Genomic DNA, 26,866 nt, shown 5'->3' with positions numbered 1-26,866 from the left:
CTCCCAGAGACAAGTCCTCCATCATTTAATCACAGTCAGTTTCCAAGGACATGTTCTGTGACTGTGCCTCACCAGAGAATCACAGATAATTGTAAACCGTGATGCATCTGCCTGGCGAGTGTTTGACGGGGACAGGGTAAAAGCGAGTTCACTCCGTGTCTAAACCTGGACTGTACTTGTCCTGGGAGTGTTTGATGGGGACAGTGTAGAGGGAGCTTTAGTCTGTATCTAACCCCGTGCTGTACCTGACCTGGGAGTGTTTGATGGACACAGTGTAGAGGGAGCTTTACTCTGTATCTAATCCCGTGCTGGAAGTGTTTGATGGACACAGTGTAGAGGGAGCTTTATTCCGTATCTAACCCGTGCTGTACCTGTCCTGGGAGTGTTTGATGGGGACAGTGTAGCGGGAGCTTTACTCTGCATCTAACCCCGTGCTGTACCAGTCCTGGGAGTGTGTATGGGGACAGTGTAGAGGGAGCTTTACTCTGTATCTAACCCCGTGCTGTACCTGTCCTGGGAGTGTTTATGGGGACAGTGTAGTGGGAGCTTTACTCTGTATCTAACCCCATGTTGTACCTGTCCTGGGAGTGTTTATGGGGACAGTGTAGAGGGAGCTTTACTCTGTATCTAACCCCGTGCTGTAGCTGTCCTGGGAGTGTTTGATGGGGACAGTGTAGAGGGAGCTTTACTCTGTGTCTAAACCCGTGCTGTACCTGTCCTGGGAGTGTTTATGGGGACAGTGTAGTGGGAGCTTTACTCTGTATCTAACCCTGTGCTGTACCTGTCCTGGGGGTGTTTGATGGGGACAGTGTAGAGGGAGCTTTACTCTGTATCTAACCCCGTGCTGTCCCTGTCCTGGGAGTGTTTGATGGGGGACAATTTACAAGTTTCCTTTGAATTTCTGATTTGGTGTTAGTTTGCCCACCAAGGGCACTCCCTTTCCTCTGCCGACTCCCCCACACCCCCACCTTTCCCATTAGTTTGATTTAACAATTATCTAAAAGAGAATATAAATTGCGAATTGCTCCATCACTGGGCACTGGATGTTGAGTCTAAGCAATGACAATAAAATATCTCAGCAAAGAGCTGTCTGTTTTGGGTATTCCAGCTCGTTTGGATAACACTCAGCTGGAAAAGCAATCTTCAAACGCCAAAGGAAATATTCTGCACTTTTATTCTGTGTAATTTCTGACAGGAGGAAATTGTTTCCACGTTAAGTTCGCTCTTCAGCTCCTCGTCCACTCTCCATGCTTCCTGTCCCTCTCGGCCTCAATCCCAGACACGCACATTGGCTGATTACATCCGGCCACAAGCAGTTCTGGTTCTGGAGGATGGCGGGAAATAATCACCCAGCTCCAGTTCTCACACTCTGCCTCTCTCCCCGCTCCTCCTGCGTCCGAGAGACACTTCCCAATTCCTCCACACAAATCCCAGCGACGTTGGCACAGAGTCGCCCTTTCTCGGCAGTCATCCCATCCCACCGGGAATCTGGGCTTCGCTCGATAATACCTCAGGAAGCTGCGGACAAGGGCTAGGCATTTCTGAGGCAGGATAGGTTCCAACCCTGAGGAGGAGAGTTTGAAACATTTCTGCTTCACCCTGTGTGCCTGGATAATCCCTGTTATTGGGGAGAGGAATACAGTCTGCTTCGGGGGTGGGTTGGGGGCGGATGGCACAGAGAGTGGGGAAGAGGAAGTTGCTGGGGGCGAGATAGGAGTAACGACTTGCCAAAGTTTGGGATGGTTTACACGGAGCACGAGGAACTGAGCAGAGGTCCAGCAGGAAGTTGCAGGTGATGATTTGCCGACGGGCTGCGCAGCCTCCACTTTCCCTTTACCGAGACGTTTGCCCCGGCAGCCAAGGGGGTCTCCTCTGCCCGTCGCTCCCATTCTCCTCTTAGCTCTTGTCCTGCCCCTCCTTGTGTTGGATGTAGCCTTTGCTGATCAGCTCCGGGATCTCCACCGCAAGCCACGGTCCTAACTAGGAAAGAAACAAACAGTCAATTGCAAGTACAACCCGGCCTGCCGAGGCCTAATAATCCTGCCCTGGCTGTGATGGAGAGCAGCTTCACACCTTCAGTGTAGCCAGCCCACAAGCAGGAATGCCAATTACTGTGGAGGGGAAGTGGATCCAATTTCAGAATAAATGGATGGCCTTTCATTATCATTGCAATTCACACAACTATTTAGTTTGAGACAGATCGATGGCCAACAGTGCCAAAGCTCTCTCCTGTGGTGGCAAATGATCGGCAGAGAGAGGATTCACACTGATGGATGTCTGAGAGTGATGCGCATAAAATAGTGGTTAGATACAGAGTATCTACACTGTCCCCATCAAACACTCCCAGGACAGGTACAGCACGGGTTAGATACAGAGTAAAGCTCCCTCTACACTGTCCCCATCAAACACTCCCAGGACAGGTACAGCACGGGGTTAGATACACAGTAAAGCTCCCTCTACACTGTCCCCATCAAACACTCCCAGGACAGGTACAGCACGGGGTTAGATACAGAGTAAAGCTCCCTCTACCCTGTCCCCATCAAACACTCCCAGGACAGGTACAGCACGGGTTAGATACAGAGGAAAGGTTCCTCTAATCTGTCAGGAGGACATTTCGATTTCAGCCATTTGCAGCTGGCTTGATGCACCATCACTTTGTGTGTGGACCTTTGAGCTCCAGGGAAAGGGTGAATTCTTGGAACTTTGCCGTTCTATGACGTTGCAGTTCTGCATACAGTTTCCATTTGAGAGTTTAACAAAATGCACTGCATTCTTATCAGTCCTGTCAGGGAATGGATCGATTGAACATTGACAATTCGGAACTCACCCCCAGTGCCATCAGATGTCCCAAACCGAACTTTGGGACATTACGTGCCCACAGTGGCTTGAAGTGATCTGTTAGACAAATCTTTCCACCTCTGCATAAAGAGAATAGAAATGTGAACATAGTCACAACATGAAGCAGCAACAGGCAGTCACTGTGCTAAACATGAAGCAGCAACAGGCAGTCATTCTGCTAAAAATGAAGCAGTAACAGGCAGTCACTGTGCTAAACATGAAGCAGCAACAGGCAGTCATTCTGCTAAAAATGAAGCAGTAACAGGCAGTCACTGTGCTAAACATGAAGCAGTAACAGGCAGTCATTCTGCTAAAAATGAAGCAGTAACAGGCAGTCACTGTGCTAAACATGAAGCAGCAACAGGCAGTCATTCTGCTAAAAATGAAGCAGTAACAGGCAGTCACTGTGCTAAACATGAAGCAGCAACAGGCAGTCATTCTGCTAAAAATGAAGCAGTAACAGGCAGTCACTGTGCTAAACATGAAGCAGTAACAGGCAGTCATTCTGCTAAAAATGAAGCAGTAACAGGCAGTCACTGTGCTAAACATGAAGCAGCAACAGGCAGTCATTCTGCTAAAAATGAAGCAGTAACAGGCAGTCACTGTGCTAAACATGAAGCAGTAACAGGCAGTCATTCTGCTAAAAATGAAGCAGTAACAGGCAGTCACTGTGCTAAACATGAAGCAGTAACAGGCAGTCATTCTGCTAAAAATGAAGCAGCAACAGGCAGTCACTATGCTAAACATGAAGCAGCAACAGGCAGTCACTGTGCTAAACATGAAGCAGTAACAGGCAGTCATTCTGCTAAAAATGAAGCAGTAACAGGCAGTCACTGTGCTAAACATGAAGCAGCAACAGGCAGTCATTCTGCTAAAAATGAAGCAGTAACAGGCAGTCACTGTGCTAAACATGAAGCAGTAACAGGCAGTCATTCTGCTAAACATGAAGCAGTAACAGGCAGTCACTGTGCTAAACATGAAGCAGCAACAGGCAGTCACTGTGCTAAACATGAAGCAACAACAGGCAGTCACTGTGCTAAACATGAAGCAGCAACAGGCAGTCATTCTGCTAAACATGAAGCAGTAACAGGCTGTCACTGTGCTAAACATGAAGCAGTAACAGGCAGCCACCCTGCTGATAGATGAGGAAAAGGCAGTGGATGTTCTATACATGGACTTCAGTAAACTTTGACAAGGTACCTCATGGTAGACTAGTACGAAAGATGAAGTCACACGGGATCAGAGGAGAGCTGGCAAGATGGATACAGAACTGGCTTGGCCAGAGAACACAGTAAGAGTCTTAACAACACCAGGTTAAAAGTCCAACAGGTTTATTTGGTAGCAAATACCATTAGCTTTCGGAGCACTGCTAGCGCTCCGAAAGCTAATGGTATTTGCTACCAAATAAACCTGTTGGACTTTAACCTGGTGTTGTTAAAACTCTTACTGTGTTCACCCCAGTCCAACGCCGGCATCTCCACATCTTGGCCAGAGAAGACAGAGGGTTGCAGTAGAGGAATGCTTTTCTAAACGGAAGGCTGTGACTAGCAGTGTTCCACAGGGATCAGTTCTGGGACCTTTGTTGTTTGTAGTTTATATAAATGATTTGGAGGAAAGTGTAGCCGGCCTGATTAGTAAGTTCACAGACAACACAAAAATTGGTGGATTGCGGATAGCGAAGAGGATTGTCAGAGGATACAGCAAGAGATAGACCGGTTGGAGACTTGGGCAGAGAAATGGCAGATGCAGTTTAATCCGGATAAATGTGGGGTAATACATTTTGGAAGGTCCAATGCAAATAGGAATTATATATTAAATGGTAGAACCCTTAGGGGTATTGACAGGCAGCGAGATCTGGGCGTACATGTCCACCGAGCACTGAAAGTGGCCACGTAGGTGGATAAGGTAGTCAAGAAAGCATACAACATGCTTGCCTTCATCAGTCGGAGCATTGAGTATAGAAATTAGCGGGTCATGCTGCAGCTGTACAGAACCTTAGTTAGGCCTCATTTGGAATATTGTGTACAGTTCTGTTGCCACACTATCAGAAGGATATGGATGCTTTGGAGAGGGTACAGAAGACGTTTACCAGGATGTTGCCTGGTCTGCAGGGTATTCGCTATGAGGAGCGGTTGGATAAACTCGGTTTGCTCTCACTGGAACGACGGAGGTTGAGGGGTGATCTGATCGAGGTTTTTAAGATTACGAGTGGCATGGAGAGAGTGGATAGTCAGATGTTCTTTCTTAGGGCAGAAAGGTCAAGTACTCGGGGACATAGGTTTAAGGTGGGGAAAAGTTTAGAGTTTAGGTGGGGAAAAGTTTAAAGAAAGAGTTAAGAAGAGCCAGGAGGGGACATGAGAAGTCTTTGGCAGGTAGGATCAAGGAAAACCCTAAGGCTTTCTATTGGTATGTCAGGAGTAAAAGAATGACTGGGGTAAGATTAGGACCAGTCAAGGACAGTAGTGGGAAGTTGTGCGTGGAGTCTGAAGAGATAGGAGAGGCACTAAATGAATATTTTTTGTCGGTATTCACACAGGAGAGGGGCAGTGTTGTCGAGGGGAGTACTGAGATGCAGGCTGTTGGACTGGACGGGATTGAGGTTCATAAGGAGGAGGTGTTAGCAATTCTGGAAAGGGTAAAAATAGATAAGTTCCCTGGGCCGGATGGGATTTATCCTAGGATTCTCTGGGAGGCGAGAGAGGGGATTGCAGAGCCTTTGGCTTTGATCTTTGTGTCGTCATTGTCTACAGGAACGGTGCCAGAAGACTGGAGGATCGCAAATGTTGTCCCCTTGTTCAAGAAGGGGAGTAGGGACAACCCTGGTAATTATAGAGCGGTGAGCCTTACTTCTGTTGTGGGCAAAGTTTTGGAAAGGATTATAAGAGATAGGATTTATAATAACCTAGAAAGGAATAATTTGATTAGGGATAGTCAGCACGGTTTTGTGAAGGGTAGGTCGTGCCTCACAAACCTTATTGAGTTCTTTGAGAAGGTGACCAAAGAGGTGGATGAGGGTAAAGCGGTTGATGTGGTGTATATGAATTTCAGCAAAGCATTTGATAAGGTTCCCCATGGTAAGCTTTTGCAGAAAATACGGACACATGGGATTGAAGGTGATTTAGTGGTTTGGATCAGGAATTGGCTAGCTGTAAGAAAACAGAGGGAAATGGGAAATGGTTGATGGGAAATATTCATCCTGGATTCAGTTACTAGTGGTGTACCGCAAGGATCTGTTTTGGGGCCACTGCTGTTTGTCATTTTTATTAATGACCTGGATGAGGGCGTAGAAGGATGGATTACTACATTTGCGGATGACACTAAAGTCGGTGGAGTTGTAGACAGTGCGGAGTGAAGTGGCAGGTTACAGAGGGACACAGATAAGCTGCAGAGCTGGGCTGAGAGGTGGCAAATGGAGTTTAATGCGGAAAAGTTTGAGGTGATTCACTTTGGAAGGAGTAACAGGAATACAGAGTACTGGGCTAATGGAAAGATACTTGGTAGTGTGGATGAACAGAGGGATCTGGGTGTCCATGTGCATAGATCCCTGAAAATTGGCACCCAGGTTGATAGGGTTGTTAAGAAGGCGTACGGTATGTTAGCTTTTATTGGTAGAGGGATTGAGTTTCGGAGCCAGGAGGTCATGCTGCAACTGTACGAAACTCTGGTGCGGCCGCACTTGGGAGTATTGCGTACAGTTCTGGTCGCCGCATTATAGGAAAGATGTGGAAGTGTTGGAAAGGGTGCAGAGGAGATTTACCAGGATGTTGCCTGGTATGGTGGGAAAATCGTATGAGGAAAGGTTGAGGGACTTGAGGTTGTTTTCGTTAGAGAGAAGAAGGTTAAGAGGTGACTTAATAGAGGCATACAAGATGATCAGAGGATTAGATAGGGTGGATAGTGAGAGCCTTTTTCCTTGGATGGTGATGGCTAACACGAGGGGACATAGCTTTAAATTGAGGGGTGAGAGATATAGGACAGATATTAGAGGTAGGTTCTTTACTCAGAGAGTAGTAAGGGCGTGGAATGCCCTGCCTGCAGCAGTAGTGGACTCGTCAACATTAAGAGCATTCAAATGGTTATTGGATAAACATATGGATGATATTGGAATAGTGTAGATTAGAGGGGCTTTAGATTGGTTCCACTGGTCGGCGCAACATTGAGGGCCGAAGGGCCTGTACTGCGCTGTAATGTTCTATGTTCTATGAGATGTGCAAGGTGGGTTTTTTTTTACACAGAGGGTGGTGAATGTCTGGAACGCGCTGCCTGGGGAGGTGGTGGGAACAGGTACGATAGCGGCATTTAAGGGGCAACTAGATGAATACATGAATAGAACAGGAATGGAAGGTACGGACTCCGTAAGTGTATACGATTTTAGTTTAGGCAGGCATCGTGATCGGCGCAGGGTTGGAGGGCCGAAGGGTCTGTTCCTGTGCTGTACTGTTCTTTGTTCTGTATAAAACATTCGTTCAGCTGCATTTGGAGTATTATGTGCAGTTCTGCTCACCACATTATCAGAAGGATATGGAAACTTCGCAGAGAGTTTAAAGAAGGTTCACCAGGATGTTGCCTGGTCTCAAGTGTGTTGGCTATGAGCAGAAGATGGATAAACTGGGATTGTTTTCAATGGAAACACAGAGGCTGAGGGGAGACCTGATAGGGGTCGACAAAACTTTGAGAGGCATAGACAGGGTGGATAGTCAGAGGCATTTTCCATGGGTGGAAGTGTCAATTACAAGGGGACACAGGTTTAGGGTGAGAGGGGGAAGGTTTAAGGAAGCAGTGCAGGGGAGGTTTTTCACGCACAGAGTGATGGATGCCTGGAATGCACTGCCACAGAAGGCGTTTGAAGCAGGAACAGTGGCAACAATTAAGAGGCATCTGGATGGGTACATGAATAGAGGGATATAGCTCGAGTAAGGGCAGAAGGAGTTTTTTTAAGTTTAATTAGAGCATCATGATCGGCACAGGCTTGGAGGGTCGAAGGGCCTGTTCTAATGCTCTACAGTCCTTTGTGCTAAACATGAAGCAACAACAGGCAGTCACTGTGCTAAACATGAAGCAGCAACAGGCAGTCACTGTGCCAAACATGAAGCAGCAACAGGCAGTCACTGTGCTAAACAGGAAGCTACAACAAGCATTCAGTGCTAAACATGAAGCAGTAACAGGCAGTCACTGTGCGAAACATGAAGCAGTAACAGGCAGTCACTGTGCTAAACATGAAGCAGTAACAGGCAGTCACTGTGCTAAACATGAAGCAGTAACAGGCAGTCACTGTGCTAAACATGAAGCAGTAACAGGCAGTCACTGTGCTAAACATGAAGCAGTAACAGGCACTGTGCTAAACATGAAGCAGTAACAGGCAGTCACTGTGCGAAACATGAAGCAGTAACAGGCAGTCACTGTGCTAAACATGAAGCAGCAACAGGCAGTCACTGTGCTAAACATGAAGCAGTAACAGGCAGTCACTGTGCTAAACATGAAGCAGTAACAGGCAGTCACTGTGCTAAACATGAAGCAGTAACAGGCAGTCACTGTGCTAAACATGAAGCAGTAACAGGCACTGTGCTAAACATGAAGCAGTAACAGGCAGTCACTGTGCTAAACATGAAGCAGTAACAGGCACTGTGCTAAACATGAAGCAGTAACAGGCAGTCACTGTGCTAAACATGAAGCAGTAACAGGCAGTCACTATGCTAAACATGAAGCAGTAACAGGCACTGTGCTAAACGTGAAGCAGTAACAGGCACTGTGCTAAACATGAAGCAGCAACAGGCAGTCACTGTGCTAAACATGAAGCAGTAACAGGCACTGTGCTAAACATGAAGCAGCAACAGGCAGTCACTGTGCTAAACATGAAGCAGCAACAGGCAGTCACTGTGCTAAACGTGAAGCAGCAACAGGCAGTCACTGTGCTAAACATGAAGCAGTAACAGGCAGTCACTGTGCTAAACATGAAGCAGTAACAGGCACTGTGCTAAACGTGAAGCAGTAACAGGCACTGTGCTAAACATGAAGCAGTAACAGGCAGTCACTGTGCTAAACATGAAGCAGTAACAGGCACTGTGCTAAACGTGAAGCAGTAACAGGCACTGTGCTAAACATGAAGCAGCAACAGGCAGTCACTGTGCTAAACATGAAGCAGTAACAGGCACTGTGCTAAACATGAAGCAGCAACAGGCAGTCACTGTGCTAAACATGAAGCAGCAACAGGCAGTCACTGTGCTAAACGTGAAGCAGCAACAGGCAGTCACTGTGCTAAACATGAAGCAGTAACAGGCACTGTGCTAAACATGAAGCAGCAACAGGCAGTCACTGTGCTAAACATGAAGCAGTAACAGGCACTGTGCTAAACATAGAAATCATAGAAACCCTACAGTGCAGAAGGAGGCCATTCGGCCCATCGAGTCTGCACCGACCACAATCCCACCCAGGCCCTACCCCCACATATTTACCCGCTAATCCCTCTAACCTACGTATTTTAGGATTCTAAGGGGCAATTTTTAACCTGGCCAATCAACCTAACCCGCACATCTTTGGACTGTGGGAGGAAACCAGAGCACCCGGAGGAAACCCACGCAGACACGAGGAGAATGTGCAAACTCCACACAGACAGTGACCCGAGCCGGGAATCGAACCCGGGACCCTGGAGCTGTGAAGCAGCAGTGCTAACCACTGCGCTACCGTGCCGCTACTACATGAAGCAGTAACAGGCAGTCACTGTGCTAAACGTGAAGCTACAACAGGCATTCACTCTGCGAAACATGAAGCAGTAACAACCATTCACTGTGCGAAACATGAAGCAATAACAGGCAGTCACTGTACTAAACATGAAGCTACAACAGGCAGTCACAGTGCTAAACATGAAGCAGCAACAGGCAGTCACTTTGCCAAACATGAAGCAGCAACAGGCAGTCACTGTGTGAAACATGAAGCAGCAACAGGCAGTCACTGTACTAAACATGAAGCGACAAGAGGCAGTCACTGTACTAAACATGAAGCTACAAGAGGCAGTCACTGTACTAAACATGAAGCAGCAACAGGCAGTCACTGTGCGAAACGTGAAGCAACAAAAGGCAGTCACTTTGCCAAACATGAAGCAGCAACAAGCAGTCACTATGCTAAACGTGAAGCAGTGACAGGCAGTCACTGTGCCAAACATGAAGCAATAACAGGCAGTCACTGTGTGAAATGTGAAGCAGTAACAGGCAGTCACTGTGTGAAATGTGAAGCAGTAACAGGCAGTCACTGTGTGAAATGTGAAGCAGTAACAGGCAGTCACTGTGCTAAACATGAAGCAACAACAGGCAGTCACTGTGCCAAACATGAAGCAGCAACAGGCAGTCACTGTGCCAAACATGAAGCAGTAACAGGCAGTCACTGCTAAACATGAAGCAGTAACAGGCAGTCACTGTATTAAACATGAAGCAGTAACAGGCAGTCACTGTACTAAACATGAAGCAATAACAGGCAGTCACTATGCTAAACATGAAGCAATAACAGGCAGTCACTATGCTAAACATGAAGCAGCAACAGGCAGTCACTATGCTAAACATGAAGCAGCAACAGGCAGTCACTCTGCTAAACATGAAGCAGTAACAGGCAGTCACTCTGCTAAACATGAAGCAGTAACAGGCAGTCACTGTGCTAAACATGAAGCAGCAACAGGCAGTCACTGTACTAATTGATGCGGGGGAGGATGCAGGGGTAAGGAGAATTACAAAATTAATGGTAGAGGAGAGGGTGCAAGTGAATGAAGGCGGTAATTTAGATAAGGGAGTAGAGGGAGAGGGTGTTCGCGACTCATCAAAGCGGGTCCAGATAAAAGCTGGAATAAGGACACTTTGCCTGAATGCACGAAGCATTCGGAACAAGGTAAATGAGTTGATGGTGCAAATCAGCACAAGTGGGTACGATCTAGTGGCCATTACAGAAACGTGGCTGAAAGGTGACCAGGACTGGGAGATGAATATCCAGGGGTATCAGGTGTTTAGGAAGAATAGACAGGAAGGAAAAGGTGGTGGGGTCGCGCTTTTAATAAGAGATAATATCAGGGTAGTACTGAGGGATGACATAGGCTCTGAGGAACAAAACGTGGAATCATTATGGGTAGAGATGTGGAATAGTAGAGGGAGAAAGACACTAGTAGGTGTGGTATATAGGCCCCCAAATAATAATGTTGAGGTAGGGAGGGCTATAAACAAGCAGATAAGGGATGCGTGTAAAAACGGAACGGCAATAATCATGGGGGACTTCAACATGCACATTGACTGGCAGACTCAAGTCGGTAAGGGTGGAATGGAGGAAGAGTTCTTAGAATGCTGTCGGGATAGTTTCCTTGAACAGCATGTTACGGAACCGACGAGGGAACGAGCTATTTTGGATCTGGTATTGTGTAACGAGGTAGGTAGAATTAAGGATCTTATTGTGAAGGACGCTCTTGGGTCTAGTGACCACAATATGGTCGAATTTCTGATTCAGATGGAAGAGGAGAAAGTTTGGTCCCAAACCAGTGTCCTCTGTTTGAACAGAGGGAAATATGATAGGATGAGGGATGAATTGGCTAAGGTAGACTGGGAGAGCAGGCTGGCAGGTAGGATAGCTGAGGAACAGTGGAGGATTTTTAAGGAGATCCTTTTCAGTTCTCAGCAAAAATATATTCCAGCAAAAAACAAGGATTGTAAGAAAAGGGAGAACCAGCCGTGGATAACGAAGGAAATAAAGGAGAGTATTAAAATAAAAACAGCTGCGTACAGAGTGGCCAAAAATAGTGGAGAAACAAGTGATTGGGAAAAATTTAAGAAACAACAAAGAGAGACTAAGAAAGCGATAAAGAAAGGAAGGATAGACTATGAAGCTAGGCTAGCAATTAATATAAAAAATGATAGTAAAAGTTTTTATAAATATATAAAAAGGAATAGAGTGGCTAGAATGAATGTTGGACCCTTGGAGGACGAGAGGGGGGAGTTAATAGTGGGAAATGAGGATATGGCTGAGTCTTTAAATAAGTTTTTTGTGTCGGTCTTCACGGTGGAGGACACAAATAGTTTGCCAAATATTAACGATAGAGGGTTGGCAGCAGGAGAAATACTTAATACAATTAATGTTACCAGAGAGGCAGTGCTGGGTAGACTAATGCGACTGAAGGTGGACAAGTCCCCGGGTCCGGATGGAATGCATCCCAGGGTATTGAAAGAAATGTCAGAGGTAATAGTGGATGCGTTAGTGATTATTTATCAAAACTCGTTGCATTCTGGGGTAGTGCCGGTTGATTGGAAAACGGCTAATGTTACGCCGCTGTTTAAAAAAGGAAGGAGACAAAAGACGGGTAACTATAGGCCGGTCAGCTTAACGTCTGTAGTAGGGAAAATGCTGGAATCCATTATTAAAGAGGAGATAGCAGGGCATCTGGATAGAAATGGTTCGATCAATCAGACGCAGCATGGATTCATGAGGGGAAAGTCGTGCTTGACGAACATGTTGGATTTTTATGAAGATGTGACTAGGGCGGTTGATGGAGGAAAACCGGTGGATGCGGTGTTTTTGGATTTCCAAAAGGCGTTTGATAAGGTGCCCCATAAAAGGCTGCTGAAGAAGATTAGGGCACACGGAGTTGGGGGTAGTGTGTTAAAGTGGATTGGGGACTGGCTATCCGACAGGAAGCAAAGAGTCGGAATAAATGGGTGTTTTTCCGGTTGGAGGAAGGTAACTAGTGGCGTGCCGCAGGGATCGGTACTCGGGCCGCAACTATTTACCATTTATATAGATGATCTGGAGGAGGGGACGGAGTGTAGGGTAACGAAGTTTGCAGACGACACAAAGATAAGTGGAAAAGTGAATCGTGTGGAGGACGGAGAAGATCTGCAGAGAGATTTGGACAGGCTGAGTGAGTGGGCGAGGATATGGCAAATGGAGTATAACGTTGATAAATGCGAGGTTATACACTTTGGAGGAAATAATAACAAATGGGATTACTATCTCAATGGAAACAAATTAAAACATGCTACCGTGCAAAGGGACCTGGGGGTCCTTGTGCATGAGATGCAAAAGCCCAGTCTGCAGGTACAACAGGTGATCAAGAAGGCAAATGGGATGTTGGCCTATATCGCGAGGGGGATAGAATATAAAAGCAGGGATGTCTTGATGCACCTGTACAGGGCATTGGTGAGGCCGCAGCTGGAATACTGTGTGCAGTATTGGTCCCCTTATATGAGGAAGGATATATTGGCATTGGAGGGAGTGCAGAGAAGGTTCACCAGGTTGATACCGGAGATGAGGGGTTTGGATTATGAGGAGAGGCTGAGGAGATTGGGTTTGTACTCGTTGGAGTTTAGAAGGATGAGGGGGGATCTTATGGAGACTTATAAGATAATGCGGGGGCTGGATAGGGTGGAGGCGGAGAGATTCTTTCCACTGAGTAAGGAAGTTAAAACTAGAGGACACAGCCTCAAAATAAAGGGGGGTCGGTTTAAGACAGAGTTGAGGAGGAACTACTTCTCCCAGAGGGTGGTGAATCTCTGGAATTCTCTGCCCACTGAGGTGGTGGAGGCTACCTCGCTGAATATGTTTAAAGCGCGGATGGATGGATTCCTGATCGGTAAGGGAATTAAGGGTTATGGGGATCAGGCGGGTAAGTGGTACTGATCCACGTCAGATCAGCCATGATCTTATTGAATGGCGGGGCAGGCTCATGGGGCTAGATGGCCTACTCCTGCTCCTATTTCTTATGTTCTTATGTTCTAAACATGAAGCAATAACAGGCAGTCACTGTGCTAAACATGAAGCAATAACAGGCAGTCACTGTGCTAAACATGAAGCAGTAACAGGCAGTCACTGTACTAAACATGAAGCAATAACAGGCAGTCACTGTGCTAAACATGAAGCAGTAACAGGCAGTCACTATACTAAACATGAAGCAATAACAGGCAGTCACTGTACTAAACATGAAGCAATAACAGGCAGTCACTGTACTAAACATGAAGCAATAACAGGCAGTCACTGTGCTAAACATGAAGCAGTAACAGGCAGTCACTGTACTAAACATGAAGCAATAACAGGCAGTCGCTGTGCTAAACATGAAGCAATAACAGGCAGTCACTGTGCTAAACATGAAGCAGTAACAGGCAGTCACTGTACTAAACATGAAGCAGTAACAGGCAGTCACTATACTAAACATGAAGCAATAACAGGCAGTCACTGTACTAAACATGAAGCAATAACAGGCAGTCACTGTACTAAACATGAAGCAACAACAGGCAGTCACTGTACTAAACATGAAGCAACAACAGGCAGTCACTCTGCTAAACATGAAGCTACAACAGGCAGTCACTGTACTAAACATGAAGCAGCAACAGGCAGTCACTGTACTAAACATGAGGCAGTAACAAGCAGTTACTGTGCTAAACATGAAGCAGCAACAGGCAGTCACTGTATTAAACATGAAGCAATAACAGACAGTCACTGTATTAAACATGAAGCAATAACAGGCAGTCACTGTATTAAACATGAAGCAATAACAGGCAGTCACTGTGCCAAACATGAAGCAGCAACAGGCAGTCACTGTGCTAAACATGAAGCAACAACAGGCAGTCACTGTATTAAACATGAAGCAATAACAGACAGTCACTGTATTAAACATGAAGCAATAACAGGCAGTCACTGTATTAAACATGAAGCAATAACAGGCAGTTACTGTGCTAAACATGAAGCAGCAACAGGCAGTCACTGTGCTAAACATGAAGCAGTAACAGGCAGTCACTGTGCTAAACATGAAGCAGTAACAGGCAGTCACTGTATTAAACATGAAGCAATAACAGGCAGTCACTGTATTAAACATGAAGCAATAACAGGCAGTCACTGTATTAAACATGAAGCAGCAACAGGCAGTTATTGTGCTAAACATGAAGCAGTAACAGGCAGTCACTGTGCTAAACATGAAGCAGCAACAGGCAGTCACTGTATTAAACATGAAGCAATAACAGGCAGTCACTGTATTAAACATGAAGCAATAACAGGCAGTCACTGTATTAAACATGAAGCAATAACAGGCAGTCACTATGCTAAACATTGAAGCAATAACAGGCAGTCACTGTGCTAAACATGAAGCAGTAACAGGCAGTCACTATGCTAAACATGAAGCAGCAACAGGCAGTCACTGTACTAAACATGAAGCAATAACAGGCAGTCACTGTGCTAAACATGAAGCAGTAACAGGCAGTCACTGTGCTAAACATGAAGCAGTAACAGGCAGTCACTATGCTAAACATGAAGCAGCAACAGGCAGTCACTGTACTAAACATGAAGCAATAACAGGCAGTCACTGTACTAAACATGAAGCAGTAACAGGCAGTCACTCTGCTAAACATGAAGCAGTAACAGGCAGTCACTGTGCGAAACATGAAGCTCTCCATCCCACTCTCTCTTTCACGTCCCATTATTCTCTTACCCAGCCTCTCGCTCAACCAACCCCTCTCCCACCCCATCTCTTTTATCTCCTCTCCCTCTGTCACACCATTTCTCTTTCACTCCGCTTCTCTCTCTCTCATGTCTCCCTCATCCTGTTTCCCTCTCCCAGCCCGCCCCACCCCCTCCCTCCCTCTCCCAGCCCGTCCCACCCTTTCCCTCCCCCAGCCCGTCCCACCCTCTCCCTCCCCCAGCCCGCCCCACCCCCTCCCTCCCTCTCCCAGCCCGCCCCACCCCCTCCCTCCCTCTCCCAGCCCGCCCCACCCCCTCCCTCCCTCTCCCAGCCCGCCCCACCCTCTCCCTTCCCCAGCCCGTCCCACCCTCTCCCTCCCCCAGCCCGCCCCACCCTCTCCCTCCCCCAGCCCGCCCCACCCCTCCCACCCTCTCCCTCGCCCAGCCCGCCCCACACCCTCCCTCCCTCCCCCAGCCCGCCCCACACCCTCCCTCCCCCAGCCCGCCCCACACCCTCCCTCCCCCAGCCCGCCCCACCCCCTCCCTCCCTCTCTCAGCCCGTCCCACCCTCTCCCTCCCCGCCCCCTCCCAGCCCGTCCCACCCTCTCCCTCCCCCAGCCCGCCCCACCCTCTCCCAGCCCGCTCCACCCCCTCCCACCCTCTCCCTCCCCCAGCCCGCCCCACCCCCTCCCTCCCTCTCTCAGCCTGTCCCACCCTCTCCCTCCCCCAGCCCACCCCTCCCTCTCCCAGCCCGTCCCACCCTCTCCCTCCCTCTCCTTACCCCAGCCCTCCCTCTCCCAGCCGGCCCCACCCCGTCCCTCCCTCTCTCAGCCCGTCCCACCCTCTCCCTCCCCCAGCCCGCCCCACCCTCTCCCAGCCCGCCCCAATCCCTCCCTCTCTCAGCCCGCTCCACCCCCTCCCACCCTCTCCCTCCCCCAGCCCTCCCTCTCCCAGCCCGCTCCACCCCCTCCCACCCTCTCCCTCCCCCTCCCTCCCTCTCTCAGCCCGTCCCACCCTCTCCCTCCAAGCCACCTCCCTCCCTCAGCCCGTCCCACCCTCTCCCTCCCCCAGCCCGCTCCACCCCCTCCCACCCTCTCCCTCCCCCAGATCGCCCCACCCCCTCCCTCCCTCCCCCAGCCCGCCCCACCCGCCCTCTCTCAGCCCGTCCCACCCCCTCCCTCCCTCTCTCAGCCCGTCCCACCCTCTCCCTCCCCGCCCCCTCCCTCTCCCAGCCCGTCCCACCCTCTCCCTCCCCCAGCCCGCTCCACCCCCTCCCTCCCTCCCCCAGCCCGCTCCACCCCCTCCCTCCCTCCCTCCCCCAGCCCGCTCCACCCCCTCCCTCCCCCAGATCGCCCCACCCCCTCCCTCCCCCAGCCCGCCCCACCCTCTCCCTCCCCCAGCCCGCCCCACCCTCTCCCACCCCCAGCCCGCCCCACCCTCTCCCTCCCCCAGCCCGCCCCACTCTCTCCCTCTCCCAGCCCACCCCACTCTCTCCCTCTCCCAGCCCACCCCACTCTCTCCCTCTCCCAGCCCACCCTACTCTCTCCCTCTCCCAGCCCACCCCACTCTCTCCCTCTCGCCCCGCCCCACCCTCTCCCTCCCCCAGCCCGCCCCACCCTCTCCCTCCCCCAGCCCACCCCACTCTCTCCCTCTCCCAGCCCACCCCACTCTCTCCCTCTCGCCCCGCCCCACCCTCTCCCTCCCCCAGCCCACCCCACCCTCTCCCTCCCCCAGCCCACCCCACTCTCTCCCTCTCGCCCCACCCTCTCCCTCCCCCAGCCCACCCCACTCTCTCCCTCTCGCCCCGCCCCGCTCTCTCTCTCTCTCGCTCTCAGCCTGCCCCGTTCTCTCTCTCAGGCACCCCCCCCCGCACCCCCAACCCTCTTAGCCCATCTCTCCCTCTCCCCCTCTCTCAAATTGGTAGATTAGCATAATGGAGATCTGTTTTCCAATAATTTGAGTTTGAGTATCCCTGTATACAGCGTTAGTTGACCCGAGTTCAAGGGCAACACATCCCATCTCCTTTTCTGTGTGTGTGTGTGCGCCCCTCCCTCCCTCCCTGTGGCCCTCCCTCTGTCCCAGTCTCCCCCTCTCTCTGACCCAGTCTCTCTCTCCCTCCCTCTCTTCCCCAGTGACTCTCTCCCCCCCCCCCTTACCCAGTGACTCTCTTTCCCCCCCCCCTTACCCAGTGACTCTCTCCCCCCCCCCTTACCCAGTGACTCTCTCCCCCCCCCCTTACCCAGTGACTCTCTCCCCCCCTCCTTACCCAGTGACTCTCTCCCCCCCCCCTTACCCAGTGACTCTCTCCCCCCCCCTTACCCAGTGACTCTCTTTCCCCCCCCCTTACCCAGTGACTCTCTCCCCCCCCCTTACCCAGTGACTCTCTCCCCCCCCCTTACCCAGTGACTCTCTCCCCCCCCCCCCTTACCCAGTGACTCTCTCCCCCCCCCCCTTACCCAGTGACTCTCTCCCCCCCCCCCTTACCCAGTGACTCTCTCCCCCCCCCCCCCCCCTTTCCCCCAGAATGATGTCCTGTGCTGATCAAGGCTGGAAGTAACACACAGCATCAATGAGATAGAGAGATTGCCTCAGTGTGAGGGAGAGAAAGAGGAGTGAAGGGATTAATCACCTCTGAATCAGGGATCTTTGCTTTGCGTCACCATCTTTCCATCTCCGGTTCTCCACTATCCTCCCACACCCACCTCCCTCATTCCTACCTGTACATTTTGGCTGTCTTTCCATCCAGTTCTGGAATGGCAATCTCAGGTGCTGTCGTGGGGTACGTGATAGGAATCTGCGGAAAGCGAGAAGTCAATTGATCCTGGACCTGTACACAACAGACCGTACCGATTTGTCCCTTCCTGCCTCCAATACTAGTGGACACATCCTGTCATTACGGAACCTCTGGGACCTTGCGCGAGGGAACCTTCTTCAATTAAGTTCACTCAAGATGGGCAACTTTGCAATGTGGAGACCAGAAACAAGCACAATTCCCTCAACATTCACGGCTTTGGCTGCAGAAGAGATTGACCAGGAGAATCCCAGGAATCAGAGGCTGGAGTTACGAGGAGACTGGTGGGGAGTTTGTTTCCTTACAACAGGAAAGGTGAAGAGACGGGTAACGGCGGCATTCTGCAGACTCGCTCCCCACTTAAATAATGCTCTGCTTATTTTAACTTTTCCTGCCAAACCTCACATTTTTCCACGTTAAACTCCATCAACCAATTTTTTTACCCACTCAGTAACCTACCTATATCCCTTTAACCAAATTGCTTCCCGATCTATCTTCGTAGCGTCAGCAAATTTGGCCTCAGTAGAATCAATCCTTTGATCCAAATAACTAATATAGATTGGAAATAGTCGAGGTCCTGGCAGGAAACCTTGTGACACTCCACTAGTTACAGTTGGCCAACCTGAAAACACCCCATTTATCCCGACTCCATGTTTCCAGTTCCTTAGTCAATCCTTTATCCATGCTGATATATCACCACTAACTGATAAAAAGTTACTACACAAGATACGTGTATATGTGACACGAATCCAAATACTTCACATCTGCTGGTGCCCCTTTATCGAACTTGTCAGAAGTTACAGAGGGACATAGATAGGATGCAAGACTGGGCGGACAAGTGGCAGATGGACGTCAACCCAGATAAATGCGTCGTGGTCCATTTTGGCAGGTCAAATGGGATGAAGGAGTACAATATAAAGGGAAAGACTCTTAGTAATGTAGAGGATCAGAAGGACCTTGGGGTCCGGGTCCATAGGACTCTGAAATCGGCCCCGCAGGTGGAGGAGGTGGTTAAGAAGGCGTATGGTGTGCTGGCCTTTATCAATCGAGGGATTGAGTTTAGGAGTCCGGGGTTAATGATGCAGCTATACAAGACTCTCGTCAGACCCCACTTGGAGTACTGTGCTCAGTTCTGGTCGCCTCATTACAGGAAGGATGTGGAAAAGATTGAAAGGGTGCAGAGGAGATTTACAAGGATGTTGCCTGGATTGAGCGGCATGCCTTATGAGGATGGGCTGAGGGAGCTCGGTCTTTTCTCCTTGGAGAGACGAAGGATGAGAGGAGACCTAATAGAGATATATAAGATGTTGAGAGGCATAGATCGGGTGGACTCTCAGAGGCTTTTTCCCAGGGTGGAAATGTCTGCTACGAGAGGACACAGGTTTAAGGTGCTGGGGGGTAGGTACAGGGGAGATGTTAGGGGAAAGTTTTTCACACAGAGGGTGGTGGGCGAGTGGAATCGGCTGCCGTCAGTGGTGGTGGAGGCGAACTCAATAGGGTCTTTTAAGAGACTCCTGGATGAGTACATGGAGTGTAATAGGATGGAGGGTTATAGGTAGGTCTAGAAGGTAGGGATGTGTTCGGCACAACTTGTGGGCCGAAGGGCCTGTTTATGCTGTAGTTTTTCTATGTTTCTAACTTGCTTTTGCATCCTCAAAGATCAGTTAATTTCATATGATTTTCCTTTCAGTAAACCATGTGGACTCTGGCCGATTGGATTCTGCAGGGAATATGGAGAGGAAATTAGCTGAGTGACAGGAAACAGGGCAATGATAAATAGCTATTTCATGGGCTGGAGGAAGGTTTGTCGTGGGTCGATATTGCTTTTCCTGACATAAATTAATGATCTAGATCTTGGTGTGCAGGGGACAATTTAAAATCTGTGGATGATACGAGGCTTGGAAATATTGTAAACTGTGGAGAGGACAGTGTAGAACTTCAAAAGCTCATAGGCAAGTTGGTGGAGTGGGCAGACAGGTGGCAGATGAAGTTCAATGCGGAGAAGTGTGAGGTGATGCATTTTGGTAAGAAGAACACGGAGAGACAATATAAAATACAGGGTAAAATTCTAAAAGGAATGCAGGAGCAGAGGGTAATCCTTTAATGAGCAGGAACAGTTGTTCCCGATCTACTCTGCCCAACCCCTTCATGATTTTGAACATCAAATCTCCTCTCAGCCTTCTTCTCTCCAAGGAGAAACAGATTGGAAAAGTTAGGATCCTTACAGCTGAAGTTTCTCAACCCTGGAACCATTATTGTAAACCTCTTCTGCACTCTCTCCAATATGTTCACATCCTCCCTATAGTGTGGTGCTCAGAACTGTGCACAATATTCCAGCTGAGGTCTAACTAGTGCCTTGTATAAGTTTAGCATAAACTTCTTGCTCTTGTACGCTATGCCCCTATAAACAAAACCTAGAATACCAAGCACTTTATTACGTGAGTTTATAAATGTGTCTGTATACGTGTGTTTGTGGGTGCGGTGATATATATGCCGATTTAGATGTATGTATATATTTGTCCGTGTGTTAATGTACCCATACATATGTGAGATGAGAAAAAGATCCAGCCGAGCTCTATATTAAGAAGAAAGTTGTTACTCACATCAAACTCAATGTCAAATTCATATTTCAGAAGCTCGTGAATGTACCAACATTTTCCAAACCACCTGGAAAAGAGAGAGACAGAAAACTGCTCACAATCTGATCAAAGCCAGTTCCTCTGCGTTCCCTCCCTCTAACTGGGATGAGTGCAGCCAGGCCAACGGTTACAAGAGTACCTGTCCAGAGCAGTTCAAATAATCAGTGTTCTCGCCACTGGATTTAACATTCATTCCCTCCAGCACCCACTCAGAGTACATTTCAGCAACTCACCAATCCTCCTGAACCTCCTGTCTGCCCTAGGAGCTCCATCGATGAGGACAAGACCAGGGATGTTATGGGAACCACCCCGCCCACCTCCTCTGGTGTCCCTCAGGGATTCATATGTTGGTTTTCTCCTTTTTCTCAACTAAATGCTGTCCCTTGGAGACTTCATCCTGAACACAGTGTTCACACGGACACTGACGCCACCCAGCTCTATCTCAGCTCATCCAAAACCCCCGTACTGGAGGAGCTGACACTTCCTCTGATTAAATATTGGGAAGAGTAAAGCCATTGATGTGCGGGTTAGGTTGATTGATCAGTCCAAAGATATGCGGGTTAGGTTGATTGGCCATGCTAAAATTGCCCCTTAAGTGTCCTGAGATGCGTAGATTAGAGGGATTAGTGGGTAAAATATGTAGGGATATGGGGGTAGGGCCTGGGTGGGATTGTGGTCGGTGCAGAATCGATGGGCCGAATGGCCTCTTTCTGTACTGTAGGGATTCTATGATTGCATCCAGTTGCTGCTCTAAACTCCAATTGCTTGCTCCGGGCTCGATCCCTCTCCCCGACAACAGACCCTGATTAAGATTCATACCATCACAAGAACTGCCCATTTCTGCCCACGGCAATGGCGGCAGCGCCTGTGGCAACGGCGGCAGCGCCCGCGGCAACGTCTCTGCTCACTGGCTGCTGAAAGCCTCATTCCTGCCTTCAGTACCTCCAGAACCGACTAGTCCAATGTACTCCTGGGTGCTCTCCCCCATTCTACCCTCTAAGCCAGTGCCTTAAGTCAAGTCCAATTCATCCCTCAGCCCTGTTCTTGCTGACCTACCATACTTCCCAGTCAAGCAGCATCTTGACTTGCAAACTCTCAGCCTGGTTTCCAAATCCCTCCGTAGCCTCCCGAGATCTCTGTGTTCCTCTAACTCCGGCCTCCTGAGCATCCCCAAATTTTAACCGCTCCGTAACCCCAAACCCTCCGTACAACTCTCCCCCTTTGGTCTTCCTCCATCAGGACATTTCTTCAGCTTTCGGTCGCCTCTAACTCGCTCGGTGGTATAATTTATTCCCTAACACTTTGCCCTGACCCATCTTTGTTAAAGATGCCACAGAAACTGGCCATTCAGCCTGAACACTACGTGCCAGTGTTATCACTTCAAAGAACAAACAAAATTACAGCACAGGAACAGGCCCTTCGGCCCTCCAAGCCTGCACATGCTGCCTGACAGAGAGTGGTAGGTCTGTGGAATTCATTGCCACAGAGGGCTGTGGAGGCCGAGACGTTGAGCGTCTTCAAGACAGAAATTGATAAATTCTTGATTTCTCGAGGAATTAAGGGCAATGGGGAGAGAGCGGGTAAATGGAGTTGAAATCAACCATGATTGAATGGTGGAGTGGACTTGATGGGCCGAATGGCCTTACTTCCGCTCCTATGTCTTATGGTCTTAAAAACCCCTAGCCTTCCGGGGACCATATCCCTCTCTTCCCATCCTATTCATATATTTGTCCAGATGGCTCTTAAAAGTCATTATCGTATCTGCATCCACTACCTCCCCCGGCAGTGAGTTCCAGGCACCCACCACCCTCTGTGTAAAAAGTCTTGCCTCGTACATCCCCTTTAGACCTTGCCCCTCGCACCTTAAACCTGTGCCCCCTAGCAATTGACTCTTCCACCCTGGGAAAAAGCTTCTGACTATCCACTCTGTCCATGCCCCTCATAATCCTGTAGACTTCTATCAGGTCGCCCCTCAACCTCCGTCGTTCCAGTGAGAACAAACCAAGTTTCTCCAACCTCTCCTCATAACTAATGCCCTCCATACCAGGCAACATCCTGGTAATTCTTTTCTGTACCCTCCCCAAAGCCTCCACATCCTTCTGGTAGTGCGGCAGCCAGAATCGAACACTATATTCCAAGTACAGCCTAACTAAGGTTCTATAAAGCTGCAACTTGACTTGCCAATTTTTAAACTCAATGCCCAGCCGATGAAGGCAAACATGCCGAGTGCATTCTTGACTACCTTCTCCACCTGCGTTGCCACTTTCAGTGACCTGTGTACTTGTACACCCAGATCCCCCTGCCTATCAATACTCTTAAGGGTTCTGCCATTTACTGTATATTTCCTACCAGTATTAGACCTTCTAAAATGCACTACCTCACTCGAGCCTCCTCCTATCTTTTCTCATCTAAATCTATCACTGCCACCCTCTATATTTCACATACTTTTTAAAAACTAATTTACGGCATTGTTGACTGAGACCAGCCTTTATTGCCCATCTATAAATGTCCTTGAGAGGGCAGTGTGGCTCTGGAGTCACACGTAGGTCAGACCAGGTAAGGATGGCAGATTTCCTTCCCTGAAGGACATTAGTGAACAAGTTTTTATGACAATCGACAATGGTTTCATGGTCATCATCAGACTTTTAAGTCCAGATTTGTATTGAATTCAAATGTCACCATCTACCATGGTGGGATCAAACAGCTGTCCAGTCAACTGAGCCAAAGTTTCCTCAAATCCCCTCTAAATCTCCTGCCCCTTACCTTAAATCTATGCCCCCCTGGTTATTGATCCCTTAGGGGAAAAGTTCCTTCCTATCCATCCTATGTCCCTGCTTTTTACCACCTGAGTGACATAGTGGCACAATGGTTAGCACTGCTGCCTCACAGCGCAAGGGATCCGGGTTAGATTCCCAGCTTGGGACACCGTCTGTGCGGAGTCTGCATGTTCTCCCCGTGTCTGCGTGCGTTTCCTCCGGGTGCTCCGGTTTCCTCCCACAGTCCAAAGATGTGCGGGTCAGGTGGATTGGCCATGCTAAATTGCCCCTTAGTGTCAGGGGGATTAGCAGGGTAAATACTTGGGGCTATGGGCTGGGTGGGATTGTGCTCGGTGCAGACTCGATGGGCTGAATGGCCTCCTTCTGCACTGTAAGGATTCTATGGATTCTGTGTCTGTGTGGGTTTCCTCCGGGTGCTCCGGTTTCCTCCCACAGTTCACGTTAGGTGCATTGGCCGTGCTAAATTGCCCCGGGATGCGTAGGTAAGAGGGATTAGCAGGGTAAATATGTGGCGTTACGGGGATAGGCCTGGGTAGGACTGTTGTTGGTGGAGACTCGATGGGCCGAATGGCCTCCTTCTGCACTGTAGAGTTTCTATGATTCAATGATCATATTACCACTGTTCACCTTCTGGTTGTTGGTGTTTACAAGTGGGTCAGATTCTTTAAAAGGCAGAAGAACCAGTCGAAGCCTTTCGGCTGTCCGATGTATACCACACTGAGCTCTGGCTGCAATACCTTTAGGCCGACCGGCAGGCTGCTGGAGAGTTCCTGCCTGACATTTACAGTCACTCACCGTGTTCCATCCTTGTTTGACTCCAGTCTGAACCAGTCATTGTCTGCTTGCTTGTTATTTTCCACATACTGAAATGAGAATGAACATTATTAAAATGAAAAGGAGTGCATCGTTGAACAATACTAAAACACCTCTGGTTTGCTCCGCTTATTTTTGCAGAGTCTGACTTTGACGTTCCATACAACTCCAACATGACTTTCCTGCTTTTGGAATCTATACCTTGATTGATAAAGGCAAATGTCCCATATGCCTTTTTCACCACCCTAACATGCTCTTCTGTGTTCAGAGATCTGTGGACAAACACGTCAAGATCCCTTTGTTCCACAGAACTTCCTAGTGTCCTACCATTCATTGAGTACTTTCTTACCAAATTACTCCTTCCAAAGTGCATCACCTCACACTTTTCAGGGTTAAATGGAGCAGGTTCATCCCTTCCAACTCGGGGCCTTAACAAGTATGGGGCATCTCAACTGGAATGTAACAAATTGAGGGATCTGATCATGGATGGCAAATTTGAGGACCTGGTCCGCGAACCAGTCACACCGGGTGGTTGAACAGAGATTTGATAGAGGTGTGCAAAATGATGAAGGGCCTGGACAGAGTAGATGGGGAGAAAGTGTCCTCATTGGTGGAAGGGTTGAGAATGAGATGGACAGAGTGAATAGTCAGAAGCTTTTTCCAAAGATGGAAGAGTCAACCGGGGGCATTGGTTTAATGTGCGAGGGGCAAGTGGGTGGCTGGAACTCGCTGCCGGGGGAGGTAGTGGAAGCAGATATGATCGTCACTTTTAAGGGGCACCTTGACAAAGACATGAATAGGGTGGGAATAGAGGGATATGGTCCTCGGAAGGGTAGGGGGTTTTAGTTCAATCGGGCAGCACTGTCGGCGCAGGCTTGGAGGCCAAATGGCCTGTTCCTGTGCTGTACTTTTCTTTGTTCTTTTAAAAGAGTAATTGTCTCTGGATTACGACCTGAGTCACGAGCTAATTGGCACAGGGTCAATAAGATTAAGCAGGTAAATGCACGGCTTAAAGATTGGTGTGGGAGAAATAGGTTTCAATTTATGGGACATTAGCACCAGTACTGCGGGGAAGAGAGTACTAATGAATCCGGGAGAGTTGGCAACCCTCAGCAGTAAAAACCAAAGAAAGGCACAAAGCACAAGTCAACGCCCGGATGTATTTGAGGGTAACACTCAGCCGATTCTCACTTCGCTGACGCCGGAAGTGGTAAGCCGGAAGTTGTTCCGGCGGACGCGCTTTCCCCGCAGCAGCCAATTCTCGCCGCCTCAGCTAACCGAGTGGCGCGGACGTTACCTTGATCAGCGCCTGGTACTCCTCCTTGAGCCGCTCTCGCCAGCGCTCACCGTCCCGCGGGCCGGCGTTGTTTCGCAGTAGTGGGATTCCGCTCAGGATGCGGCGGGTGCTCTCATCCGCCATCTTCCCTCAAGTCAGCAGCCGCGGCGGAGTGCGGGTACTACGCAGGCGCGTAGGTCCGGGAGGTCCCGGGGTGACGTCAGTGCGGCGGCCAGCTCCGCGGAAGTGACCTGATGGTGGATTCTGGGAGTTGTAGTCTATCTCAGTGCTGGGCCTTTCCTGCTGATAGTCAATTGAAATCACTGTGAACTTGACTTTGATTTGATTTATTATTGTCACGTATTAGTATACAGTGAAAATTATTATTTCATAGAAACCCTACAGCACAGAAAGAGGCCATTCGGCCCATCGAGTCTGCACCGACCACAATCCCACCCAGGCCCTACTCCCATACCCCTGCATATTTTACCCACTAATCCCTCTAACCTATGCATCTCAGGACACTAAGGGCAATTTTAGCATGGCCAATCAACCTAACCCGCACATCTTTGGACTGTGGGAGGAAACCGGAGCACCTGGAGGAAACCCACACAGACACGAGGAGAATGTGCAGACTCCACACAGACAGTGACCCGAGCCGGGAATCGAACCCAGGTCTCTGGAGCTGTGAAGCAGCAGTGCTAACCACTGTGCTACCGTGCCGCTCATTTCTTGCACGCTATACAGACAAAGCATACCGTTCATAGAGAAGGAAAGGAGAGGGTGCAGAATGCAGTGTTATAGTCATAACTAGGGTGTAGAGTAAGATCAACTTAATGCGAGGTCGGTCCATTCAAAAGTCTGACAGCAGCAGGGAAGAAGCTGTTCTTGAGTCGGTTGGTACGTGATCTCAGACTTTTGTATCTTTTTCCCTACGGAACAAGTTGGAAGAGAGAATGTCCGGGGTGCGTGGGGTTCTTAATTATGCTGGCTGCTTTGCCAAGGCAGCGGGAAGTGTAGACAGAGTCAATGGATGAGAGGCTGGTTTGCATGATGGATTAGGCTATATTCATGACCTTTTGTCATTTCTTGCGGTCTTGGGCAAGGCAGGAGCCATACCAAGCTGTGATACAGCCAGAAAGAATGCATAGGTTGATGTGTTGCAGAAGTGTCACGCACAGGCCCATGAACCAGCAGGTCTTGGGCTTCTTCCTCTATTCTTTCACAGGATGGCTGGGCCAGCATTTTTCGCCAATCCCTAGTTGTCCCTTGAGAAGGTGGTGGGTGAGCTGCCTTCCTGACCTATATGTACACCCACAGA

The 26,866-nt window shown here is 49.1% G+C and overlaps 1 protein-coding gene across 1 annotated transcript; it reads right to left on the bottom strand.

The window, feature by feature from the left end:
- Positions 1 to 1,158: 1,158 nt before the first annotated feature.
- On the bottom strand, positions 1,159 to 25,725 carry ufc1 (ubiquitin-fold modifier conjugating enzyme 1). Its single transcript, XM_078232153.1, has 6 exons — positions 25,567 to 25,725; positions 24,252 to 24,319; positions 20,644 to 20,707; positions 17,967 to 18,043; positions 2,828 to 2,918; positions 1,159 to 1,980 (listed from the first exon to the last, which is right to left on the bottom strand). Exons 1-6 carry the CDS (start codon positions 25,687 to 25,689, stop codon positions 1,897 to 1,899), a joined length of 507 nt encoding a protein of 168 aa, XP_078088279.1. The 5' UTR covers positions 25,690 to 25,725; the 3' UTR covers positions 1,159 to 1,896.
- Positions 25,726 to 26,866: the final 1,141 nt, after the last annotated feature.

Source organism: Mustelus asterias, chromosome 17, assembly GCF_964213995.1.
Source record: "Mustelus asterias chromosome 17, sMusAst1.hap1.1, whole genome shotgun sequence".
NCBI lineage: Eukaryota > Metazoa > Chordata > Chondrichthyes > Carcharhiniformes > Triakidae > Mustelus > Mustelus asterias.
The sequence above is the reverse complement of the archived record's forward strand: the minus strand, read 5'-3'. Positions and strand labels throughout refer to the sequence as shown.